Genomic DNA, 12,085 nt, shown 5'->3' with positions numbered 1-12,085 from the left:
GCCTGAGTGTGCGTCTATATCTGAGTACACCTCATGGACTTACTGACAGCCTCCCGTCAGTGCCCTTCACCGCTGATCCTCTGAGGCAAAAGTGGGGAAATATTTCCCCCATTACTGTGCAGTGGTGAACCATCACAGTGTCAGCGTCATCACCAGTAACAGGGTAAACGTGGGGAAAACCATGTTTCCTGTGAGACTGTAATTCAGTGGAGAATGAGTGTGTCTTATTAAGTGCTATATCATGGGAAAATGAACTTGGGTGAGTTCCTTAGACGATCCTTCTTCAGGATGAGGGGTGAAACGTCTTCAAGAAACTCTACCAGTTGCCTACAATATAGCACTTAGGATTTGAATAAAAAACCCAGGTAAAAACAATTCTTGTGATTAAAACCTGATCTAAAACACTTACAAGTGCTAATACATGTAAGTTAGGGGTGCAAAGTAAAACTATTATTACTACAGTTTAGGGCTGCATGACATATGATTTTTTATTGTCATGGTGATGTCAACTTGAGCCATAAACACATTAAGAAAGACTGCAATATTACAGATTTTAAAGTTACTTGAAAGAGAGTATCTGTAGAAAACTGCACTTTAAATGTAACGTTCAGTCTTTTTTTTATTGGTGCTTTTTGTGTTTAGTTCAATGTCCAATTTGTTCAATAAAAGTAAGATGGAAATAATATCCTTTCATTTTTTTTCAGCAATTAATCTGTTGTATTTTAGCAGTATACTGAAAGCTGCAGAAAGGCAGAATTGAGTTTACTTTAATAACTTTTTACTTACCAAGTAATATCATTATCGATATTAAACAAAGTTATAACATATCACATATATTCAAGACAGGACAGCAGACGAGACACACCCAAACCAATGCAACTGGGCTGGACAGCCACAAAAGTTTCACCGGCTGACATCAGTGCAATAAAAAAGTCGATTTATTTAGGATATCCATGCACAAAAAGCCGGGTGAACCTTGTGTGGCTGTCCACCCCAGTTGCACTGCTGTGTGGGTGTCTCCTCTGCCGTCCTTTCTCGGTTGTCCATTGTACCGTCACACCCAAGTAAACTTTTTTGTTGCCCTGAGTAGGCGCAGTGTTACAGCAGCCCTAAGATGTCACATATACTCCTCATACCGTGCAGCAGAATTTCTTTTGATAACTGTGTCTGATGATGTGAAGCCTTAATAACTGATTATTTTATGACTGTTTTGACAGTTATCACATCAGTATCAGCCACAACATGGTGGCAATTATCAGTAAATCGCTTGATCAATACTGGATTTATGGGGGTAATATTAATATTTGAGAGCTCTAAACAATCCAATAACAATATCTTATCTCACATTACTTTTGTAACCATCACATAATAATAACAGGCATACCTTTTTGATAGGGGGGCCAATAAACATGGTTGTTTGTGAGCTGTTAAACTGACATTTTATAGTTAAAAATCAAACTTTTCAGTGCAGTTTAAACTCATGCACACGTGTTTAAATACTATATGTTTAATTTACATAAAAAAAGAACATTATAAAATGTGCCAGTTTGTTTTTTGCCTCATAGCAGTCCCTGGATGGATTATACACACCCTAGAAGACTGTGCATGTGTATACACTATGTAAACATACACTGTTTGTAAACATTTTATTAATATTTGAACGTTTTAGCAATGTTTTAAGTGACTACCTGAAGGTAAATCAAAATATTAAATTGAATATTCAGTTTCCACTTGTACATGAGGAGGAGTTAGTTTAGTGATCAAAAACAACTACTCGACTTCTGCAACTTCTTTAAAACACCTTCGTATCCTCCAGTTTCACTTCACTTTATGAAAGCTGAGCCACATACTTTCTCCAAACTGACAATGGAGCCCCAGTTCAAATCTGTGATCAGAGACTTCCTCGTGGGTGTGTTGCACGAGACTGCAAAAACAAACGCCATGCTCTTAGCTGGGAGTTATTATAGCAAACATTAGAGCTGCTTTAAACTACTGAGATTGCAAAGGAGAGCAGGTTTGTACATGTTTCAGGCATTTAATCGAGTAAATATGGTCGGTAAAGTTTGCAGAAGTGGCAGAGCAGTCATGGAGGACAGGTCGAAGTAACGGTGGAAGAGATCATATCATACTAGCTGCAAAAACATGCTTCAATAAGCACATGCGTGCTCATGTATGGTTCCATTTCAGATACTCACCAGCTGCTGTCGTCTCTTGCCTCTGCGGCGAGGTCAACGGTAGTCGCGTCGCTCTGTGTTCAATATAAATGCATGTAAAAGCGCGTGTATGTGGTTTGAGAGCAGCAAGAGTCGTAGGTTGTGTGTTGCATGTACCCTCCTCCTCCTCTTCCTCCTGCTGCTGTTTCTGCTGCTGGCAGAGTCTAATCCAGTCTGTCTCTCTCTCTCCACCACGAGGTCAAACCTTATTTACTTCACGCAGAGCAGCCAGAGCCCTGCAAAGACGCAACCCAAACACAACTGACCTGCACGCACAGGGCCTCAAGTGCAGGTTCAGACAATGCAGATGTGCATGTAATCATAAATACTGTCTGATACCTGTCTGTTTGCCCCCTGAGGTCATTAAATCTACTTCAAATCAAATCTGACGTCATTTAATCAGCACAAGCAGGCAGCACACTTTATCTCTCCAAGCAGACATGCCCTACTTAACTTTATCTCTACATGGCTCTGCTCTGTCTCCTCCCTCCTTTCTTACCCTGAGCTCCTATTGGTCCGTGCTGTCTGTTGACAGGAGGTGGGGACTGAAACTCGGCTTCTCATTGGTTCATCGCACAAGAAAAACAAACTGCTGCCTCCCCAGAGCCTGACACCATGCTATTAAGAGGAAAATCCAGTTTTATATTGGACACACTGCCAACAAAAAGACGTGAAAACAGAGATTTAAACGCAAACAAAACACACGTGGCAACCTTGAAAGTAACTGTACCTCTGCTTTGACATTGGCCTCTGCTGCCATCTGCTGTTGAAGTAATGCAACAGCCTAACACTGCCCTGTTTGTTATTGCTGGTCAGTTAGAGGCAGTTTGTGTTCCCAAAATCCCAGAGTAAACTTTTAGCATATTGTAATTTAAGTGTAAAGAGAGAAAACTAACATGAGACAGCTGCAGCTCCTCTTGGCTTCACTTTCAGGCTTCATAAAATAAAGCAGGGGTGTAGAGGTCTATTTTTACATTATTAGACCCTTGGGTGATGACTGTGGGAACTTGTCTCTCGCAGCTGCAAAAATAAAGATAAGTTTTAAAAAAGTTCCCGAAATAATGTACTTTTATTCGAGCTGGAGAGGAGCCAGCAACAGCATGGTGGAAATCTGTGTGCTCCTCTCTTGGTACTCCAGGGTGAAGCTACTGAAGAAGCAGGATAAGTCGTGCACTGCCTTACAGACCTTTTACAATCTGAAGTTTTGTCAGTGGGTCAGCAGCAGGGGTTTACTAATGCTGTTTAAAGATAGAAGTCTGATATAGATTCTTTTGCACTGAAGATGACAATATGTTTTACAATGTTTGATATCTTTAAATCTGACCACAGGAAGTGTTTATTATTATCTCAGAGAGCTGTATTCTAGTCAGGGTGGAAGTATCTACTCACTGTTTAAACTGCTCCTGAAACCTCTCAGCCTTCACAAGTGCATCAACATTATGTTGACACCCCTGAAATAAAGCTTGTGATGGGAGACTGATGTTCGCTCCAGGATGAGGGAGCTGCTACCCTGGCACTAAGAAAGCCTTCACACTTGATCAATCCTGACATATTCCGAGTGGGCTAACCTAACTTTGACTACAGCCTAGGGCTTGCTGGTCCTGCCTGCAGGTTTAGTCTGGAGTTTGTATACAAGAGAATCTTAAAATGTGAAAAATAGTATCTAAATCAAATATCAAATATCTAACCCAGGGCTAGTAGAAGTGCAATGTGAATTGTATTGCCCTGGACTTATGTTAACCATGCATTAAAAATGTTTGTATGAAAAAGGGGCTAAGTTAGCCCAGGGTCAACTCATAGACCTGAGCTAAGAGAGTGCAGCATGAAAAGCCTATATTTCAATGAGAGGGTGTTGCTATTGGCTGTTTTACAAATGCAGATGCACATTCATTCATGTTCTATAACTGCTTATCCTGTCAGGGGTCATGGGAAGGCTGGAGCACCTGGAGGAAACCCACACTGACACAGGTAGAACATGCAAACTCCACAAAGGAGGGCTCCCCCACCCTGGGTTTGAACCAGGAACCAAAGAGGGACTGAGTGGATGCACTGTGTGCCACTGTACAGTGAAGTAAATAAATATGTCAATACATGGGAAACTGGGTTAAAAAATTATAGATAAAATAATAACATAAAAAATTGACAATGAAATTGAGATAAATCATTACTGTGCTTTAAAATTAAGCAGTAATATGTATGCAATTATAATAACAACTGTAATAAAATGTATAAATAGTCAAAATTCATTTACCCAGAAAATTTAGTTCCTGACTGTCTCTCTGCAGTGTCATTAAAGTGACAGCAGAGTGCGCCACAAATCCACACACAGCTCTTGCCAAACTGCCTGGAGCGTGGACAATGTTAAATTTTCACATAATGGATCCAAACTAGAGGGAATAAATAATGATCCCACACTGTGAGGCTCCAAGATACTACCAGACTTTGTCATGTGGGGTCATACCAAATGCAAAGAGTATTGTGTGTAGAATATTTTAGTCACAACATGTATTTAAAAAATGCTAACATCACTTTAGATTTGTACATTAGGAGCTGCATGTTAAAAAAGACCATTATGGGTTCACCTTCCCTGCCACCCTCCATGAAATAAATCACATCTCTGCTGTGTTTCCCTCAGTCACAACCTCTCCTAAATCAGGTCCTTTCTTTCCCACCAGCTCCGGATGCTGCTGCTGTTGTGGCCAGGTGTGATTTGAATGGCAAATGACCCCCATGCAAATAAGCAATTAATGTGGACAAGAAGCAGTGTGTGGTCAGTGTGGGCTCTCAGGTCAGGATGAGATGTTGTGTCCTTGTGGACTAAACACTCTGAGCTGTGTCGCTCAAGACATTTTCCTACATAGCTTTAGTAGTGATTGCTCACTTGACTAATAGTTTGATATTTCTTGGACATTTGACAGATGCTCAGAGCTCAATGATAAGATCCCAGGAATTCACAGAGTCACACATGGAGGCTGGATTTTCACCAAATACACACTTCTTTAAAGGAACAATTCAAATAAATACACAAGCCAGCAAAACCAGAACAATATAATACCTACTAACAAACAACCCTAAGTGCACACTGGGGAGCATAAGCAAGAGCTAAGATGGTTGGTCTTAAAGGAATAGTTTAACATTTTGGGAAAGGTGATAGCACATTAATACCTGTCTGTTCAAAATGAAGCTGCAGGCAAGAGCTGGTTAGCTTAGCTTAGCATAAAGACTGGAAACAGGAAAACAGCTAGCCACTGTCCAAGGGTAGTGAAATCTGCCTACCCATAACTCCAAAAATTATAAATAAAAGTGGAAACAGGCATCCTTTTTCCCCGTTAGTGGATTGTTTTTCATTTTCCTCAGTACCTGGTAACTACCGACAACCCGCTAACTTGAAAGTTACTTCGGTTGTTCCAGTGTCCACCATTTCCACAGCTGAGGATAGTAACTGCAAAGAACTTACACTGGTACTCTTTTATAATCCAGGATAGCTACTGATAGATATTGAAGAACACAAAACCACTATCCTCTTTCTGTTTTGGTTGCGCAATGGTTTACATACTTCCTTTGTGCTGTAAATCAAACCCTCATTTTCCCGGGAGATCATACCTGGTGGCAGACAGAATCCAGGTCCCCAGGAAGTGCACCGGACATTGAGGTCAATTTTCGTAGTGGCAAACAGTGGAATTACACCGTTAAGTGACGCCCTGCGACACCCTGAGTGTCACAACCGCCGCGAAATGACTCGTTTCACTATGAGAATTTGATCCATTCGGTGCGATAACATTTGGAAAGATGAGATGAGATGAGCTGCACGATTGCACAGCTATCATGGATTCAAATGTTATGTTGGGGATTCTTCTATTGAATCAGATTCAGCAAACTCTTAATAATTCCATTAATGCACAAAGATGTCACCAATACCCAAATGAGAGTGTGACATTTTCTGGTGACTTTCGGAGCTGATGCTAGCTACCTTCATTTGAAAAGAGTCGGCAGCACTGTGCGTAGGCTTCAAACGAATGTGGATGCAGCGTCACAGAATTGCATAGTGAAAGCAAGGCTCACAGGGAACCAATCTAAATGCTGATGATGTCATTATTCTGTTGCCATTACATTGCACAATCAGAATTTACCTCATACTGATAAGGCAAGATGCCTATTCCCACTTTAACACATCATATCTTGAGTGTTTAATTAAGGAACTTGTTTTTCCCCATTTCCAGTTGTTATGCTAAGCTAAGCTAAGCTAAGCTAAGCTAACCAGCTGCTGCCAAAAGCTTCATGTTTCGCATACATGAAAGGAGTATCAATCTTCTCATGCAACTCTCGGCAAAAAAGCAAATGAGCGTTTCCCAAAATGAGGAACTACTTCTTTAAGAAGGCACTGCATGGAATTATAATCAGTCTCTTTCTGCGTCTACTGTCACTGCAAACATCAACTGAAAACCATGGCATTTTAAATATATGGTAGAGTGGGACCTACATACCATTTACCTTTAATTCATCAAGAACCTGTTACATTATGAGACATTTTTTTCTCCCTTATCTGCCCGACCAGTTTCTAAATTAATGTTTGCATTCCCCATTGAAATAAATGGGTGTCATTATCTTAACTTCATCCATCTTTTGTATAGCCAATGTTTAGAACAATGTCTCGCCTCACAGTTGGACTTTCTCTCATACTGTAACACATGCTTGAAAACAAAACAACAGCCCAAAATTCAAAATGTCACAGTATCCCATGAGCTAAAAAACAAAAACATAATATAATGTTATAAATAAAAACAGACTGAAATACAAATTAAGCCCAAACTTCAAGAGGATAATAAACATGCACCCAAGACTACGCACAGAAACCGACAGTTAAGACTAGGAGAAGAGTTCATCGTAACATTTAAAGTAAGAACGTATTTTCAGTTGTCTGACTTGGCTTTGTAATGTCAAGGCACTGTATAGCTTAAATAAGATTGTTCATGGCTGTAAGTGTTCCACAGGATTTGAGTACACTAAAAATAAGTTTACAAAAACTACATCAAACATAATAAACTCTATTGTACACTGTGAACAATCCCAACAAAAAGTGTGAGAAGGGTGAGACGTGTTTGGCCAGGGAAGTCCTCCAGACGCCATGCTGGCTGCAAATATGTTACATGTAAAACAATGCCCTCCATAACATACTGAATCTACTGTGAGATGTATCATTTAGCTCCACATAATTGCCAGTTATTGCCAGATTATTGTGGAGCAAACATGGCTGCCACTGAAAACCTCACTGACCAACCTGCAGTATCTAAAGTCTAAGTGTGACGAGTTAAAAACAGAAGTTAAAAACAGCTTAAAAGACTAGTTTTGTTTTTCACTGTAAAACACTCAACTGTACAATCTCTAACAGACTGAAATGTAATCAAATGCAGATTGTTTTTTAAAAGAAACGGGCAGTGTGCTGAAGTTGTGGTGAAAAAAGAATCTAATAAAACTGAGTTCAGATATGCTGAGGAAAAATAAAATCTACCTCTGACTGAATGGAGATTAATCTAAGTTACGTTGTATAAAAGTCATGAGAGCTGAGGTGCATTAAGGTCAAATATGGAAGTTTAGAAATTAGAATTTACAAAAATTAGTCTTTTTCGCTACAACCACCAGGGGGCAGCAAAGTCAGACATGTTCAAATTCCACACACAGTGGCTTTAAATTATAATCCTGGTGACATTTTCTTCCTGAATCTTTTTTACTATCAACAAATCCCACAAAAAGACCAAAAGCAACAATCAACCGATCCTTTCACTTTTGTCTGTGTATCAAAAGGCTGGTGAAGCTTATTCCTCTGTGCCATAGTGCTCCATCTTTGTCCAAAAACACAAATAAGGGACACATTAATGAGCTGTAGTTGGGTTTTCATCCAAATGTAATGCATGGATGGAAACGCACCTACTGTTGCACTGGGTGACATATTCATTCATTACAATGAACATGGGCACTGTTGGGCTTTTTATTTTAGCTGATCCCTCACATTCACTAGCACACCAAAATGTGTATTAATCCACAGCTGAAAATAGTTGCCAACAAATGCACTATTTCTCCCTGTTTGGGATACGTTTGCTAAAACTGCAGTGTACAGCAGTTTCAGAGAATTATTTAATCTTTTAAAAAACATTAAAACATATATTTTTGCAATCCATTTTTACATCCGACAAGGAGGTTACATATTCGGCTCGGTTTGTTCGTTTGACTGTTTGGCAGCAAGATAACACAAAAATCACTGGCTCAATTTTCATGAAACATGTTGGAAGGGTGATGAAGAAGTCACTGAAATTTGAAGTGGATCCAAATCACAGGGCAGATACCCAAACTACTTTTCACTTTGCAATATACAGCATTCATAGTCTGAGCCAGGAGTGCACATGGCTCTCATCTTGGACGTCACAGGCAAACATGGAATACGGCTGAGCTGAAATGGTGGCGTCTGGCAGGGCAGTGCTGACAACAGTTATGGTGCTGACAGAGCTATCTGTGTTAATGAGGGTTTGCTTACAGTCACCAGGGTGACATGGAAGGGGAGGGAATGGAGGGTGGGCGTTATGCTTCAAAGATGAGGCCATCCCAATGTATGGTGGTGGGATGGCCTTGTTATCAGCAGTGCTAACAGCCTTGTTGCTAACAGCATCAGTGCTAACAACAGCAACAGTGCTGACAGAGCTAACACTCTTATCATATGGCGGACTGAGCACTGTTCCCCCGTGCATGCTGGCGACAATAAACTGGCCATTGAGGCTTATTAATTATTTCATTTTTTCTTAAAATCTAACTTTAATCCTAAATGTATTAATTGAAATTATCATTAAGAAGCATTATTAAGAATTTCATAGTATGGTGTTACTGTTCATATGACAATAAACTTCTCGAATCTAGAATCCAATAGTAGTTTGCTGCTTAGTTAATGTTCTGAATGTTGTATATTGCACCTTCAACACTGTGAGATGGGGCATTTGGTCTTGACAGAGGATTGCGCTCTCTGAGTGACATTTTAGTTTTAAAAAAAAATAATAAAATTGGGGCATCGGTAGCTTAGTGGATAGTGCCGGCGCCCCACATATAGAGGTGATGCCTCACCGCAGCGGTCGCGAGTTCGACTCCGGCTTGCAACCCTTTGCTGCATGTCGTCCCCCCACTCTCTCTGTCTCCCCATTTCACACTGTCTTGTATATTGAAGGCAAAAAGCCCAAAAAAATAATCTTTAAAAAAATAATAAAATTCAAAAATATTATGTCTTTAGCAGGATCTGATGGGCTTGGGGCTGAGAGACACAGACAGGCTGGGCAGATATTGGAAGACAAACGGTCTTTTTGTGGGATTTGTTTACAATAAATAAAGTATAAAAATATCACCAGCCTTAGCCTTCAATTTGAATTACTTTTTTTTTTGCTTTAAAAGAGAATTCTTTTAGTAAAAATGTTGTCTTGCAGGTAAAATGCATTTTAAAAAAGAACCTTTTTCACAGCAGACATTTCGACATCCTCGCAGAAAAAACACAGTTGTAAACAAATAACATTAAAGGTACTGTTAATGCTGGTTTACAGGGATGGCTTACTGAGACACTTAATGGAACTGAGCCATCTTTAATGTTTAAAGTTAAAATGTTTGCTGTGAAAAGGCCTGTTGGTTTTCAGGGTTTAAGGATCACATCAAAAGTTCTATGGATGGGAAAGAGCAAGATCCTGAAATCCACTGGACATGAACAGGAAGGTTGCATCTATGAATGGATTTGACCACGCATTGTTACGGGATGATGTGGTTTCTAACATGACGACAAACGTCTGTGAAGGAATCCTTGAGGAAGTCCAAAGTGTTCCCGAGAGAAAGGAAGAATGAATGGAAGTGGTTGTTGTGTGTCCAAATGTTCACTTGGATTTTTTTTTCAAACCCTCAGACTTCAAGTCTCAGGATTCACCATGGATAAAATGATGTCCACCAAACTATCAAGTCCAGAAAGGTAACCGTCTTCTCTGTTGCCCTCCACCCACGCTGCTCGGTGGGTTAGCTCTTGTCCTTCAGGAAGAGGTGTGGTTTTCCCAAAGTCGATCATCCAGACCTTGGCCCGTCCCTTACTGTCGTGAACAAATAACAAGGAGCTGCCAATCACCTGCAGAGACACAGCGAGACAATGGGATGAATAAGAAAACAGGAAAGGAACAACTAAAACAGTTTTCTTTCTTTGCTTTTTACTCAACATTACGTGTTAGTTTGTGTCTCTCAAAAATATGATCTCACTTCCTGTTTTCTTACACCAACTTCTTACATTTACGTCTGCTGGTGTGCTTGTGTGTGTAAGTGTGAAACTAAATGTGTGCATGTGTGGTCAGGGCAGCTGCTGTCCAGTTTCCATGACAAGAGGTGTTGTGTTTGTGTGTGTGCACTGGTGTGTCTGCTTGAGTGAGTTAGTGTCACTAGATTATACTTAATTACAAAATCAATATATAACTATTTGAACCCATGGTGACGCAAAACACATGTTTACCAGGAGACAGCAGATGGAGATTCACACCTCCTGAACTGAGACCAGTCTGACATCATAAAGCATTTGCAGTAATGCCCAAACATGTAAACTCTATCAGGTCCAAATATACGTCTGTATTTTTCAAAAATATTGTGAAAATCCTCACACATTGGAGATTTGGTGGTAATTTATGGGAAACTTGAACAGTTTGACTTAACACTGACATTATGAAGCCTAAAAATGTCCCCTAGTATTTTGTGTACTCACAAACAAAGCTGAAAATAATCTTGCATCCACCATAACTCAAACACCCACACACACACACGCACACTACATCGGGGATACTCAACTTGCTCTCAACTCTTGCAAAATGACATGAGGCCTGTTAAAGAAGCTGTATACAACATACAGACCATATCTATGATTCTGAACCAGGGCTGTCTGCACATGGTTCTCAACATGGAGGTGGCTGAGCCGGCAACAAGCAGCTAACGGTGCTAACAGAGCTAAAAGTGCTCACCTGATAGAGGCCCATAGGGTGCACTTACCATTATCAGCAGTAACCACCCATAACCACCGTAGAGGTGCAGTACAGAGGGGCGGAAATTAGCTCGCCAGTGGATACACACATGCACTAACATTCACTCAAGTCTACCGTCTAACACAACCACAGAGAGAAGCTCGAAATACAACACGCCCAGGGGGAGCGTGACTTCATTCTTCATCAGGACGCCATTATATACACTGCTATATTAATGCTCTCAACGTCGTATACAGAACCTTTAATAAACGAACACTGTGTACCGGGCTCGTCCAACAGTTAGGAGGCCCCGGGACAGACACAAAACACGTTGGAGGGACTACATATCTCATCTGGCCTGGGAACGCCTCAGGGTCCCCCAGGAGGAGCTGGAAAGCGTTGCTGGGGAGAGGGATGTCTGGGGTGCTTTGCTTGGCGTGCTGCCCCCGGGACCCAGCCCCGGATAAGCGGATAAAAATGGATGGATATAAATAATCAGCCCCCACCAACTTGGCTTGTTTCGGTGAACGTTGCTGTCAATGAACCCAGTTCAAACTTTCAAACTCAAAATGGTCAAATATTCATATTGAACGGTCAAATCCAAGTCGACTGACATAAATCTGAGTCAGATACATCCCTACGCTTTTTTTTCTTTGATAAACAAGCTCTGTTTAGATGTTTTTATGCACTTTGGCACCTTATTAACTTTAAAAGTAAAAAACAATAACCAGTGTGAATCAATTTATTTTCGTTGTGAATTAGAAAATGGCCGACGGGCTCTTGGCACCCTGCCGCAAGCCACAAGTTGAGTTCCACTGTACATGATATTACATACATACACACACATTTTTCACATAATTT

At 40.5% G+C, this 12,085-nt stretch overlaps 2 protein-coding genes across 4 annotated transcripts in view; both read right to left on the bottom strand.

Annotated features, from left to right (window-relative positions):
* Positions 1-2,546, bottom strand: part of coq8aa (coenzyme Q8A, genome duplicate a) — a 31,805-nt gene extending 29,259 nt beyond the window's left edge. The window contains exon 1 of one of the 2 annotated variants that reach the window (XM_049589625.1): positions 2,196-2,546. The gene's annotated coding sequence lies outside the window, so the exon portion shown is untranslated. The remainder of the gene's footprint in view (positions 1-2,195) is intronic. The other variant, XM_049589624.1, reaches the window with a different exon arrangement.
* A 2,010-nt stretch (positions 2,547-4,556) lies between these two features.
* Positions 4,557-12,085, bottom strand: part of itpkb (inositol-trisphosphate 3-kinase B) — a 51,353-nt gene continuing 43,824 nt past the window's right edge. Inside the window, exon 12 of one of the 2 annotated variants that reach the window (XM_049589955.1) lies at positions 4,557-10,350. In XM_049589955.1, coding sequence (XP_049445912.1) covers positions 10,141-10,350 — 210 coding nt within the window. In that variant the 3' untranslated portion in view covers positions 4,557-10,140. The remainder of the gene's footprint in view (positions 10,351-12,085) is intronic. The other variant, XM_049589953.1, reaches the window with a different exon arrangement.

The sequence above is a fragment of the Epinephelus fuscoguttatus genome, linkage group LG11 (genome assembly GCF_011397635.1).
Source record: "Epinephelus fuscoguttatus linkage group LG11, E.fuscoguttatus.final_Chr_v1".
NCBI lineage: Eukaryota > Metazoa > Chordata > Actinopteri > Perciformes > Serranidae > Epinephelus > Epinephelus fuscoguttatus.
This window is presented reverse-complemented; position numbering and strand designations above follow the sequence as displayed.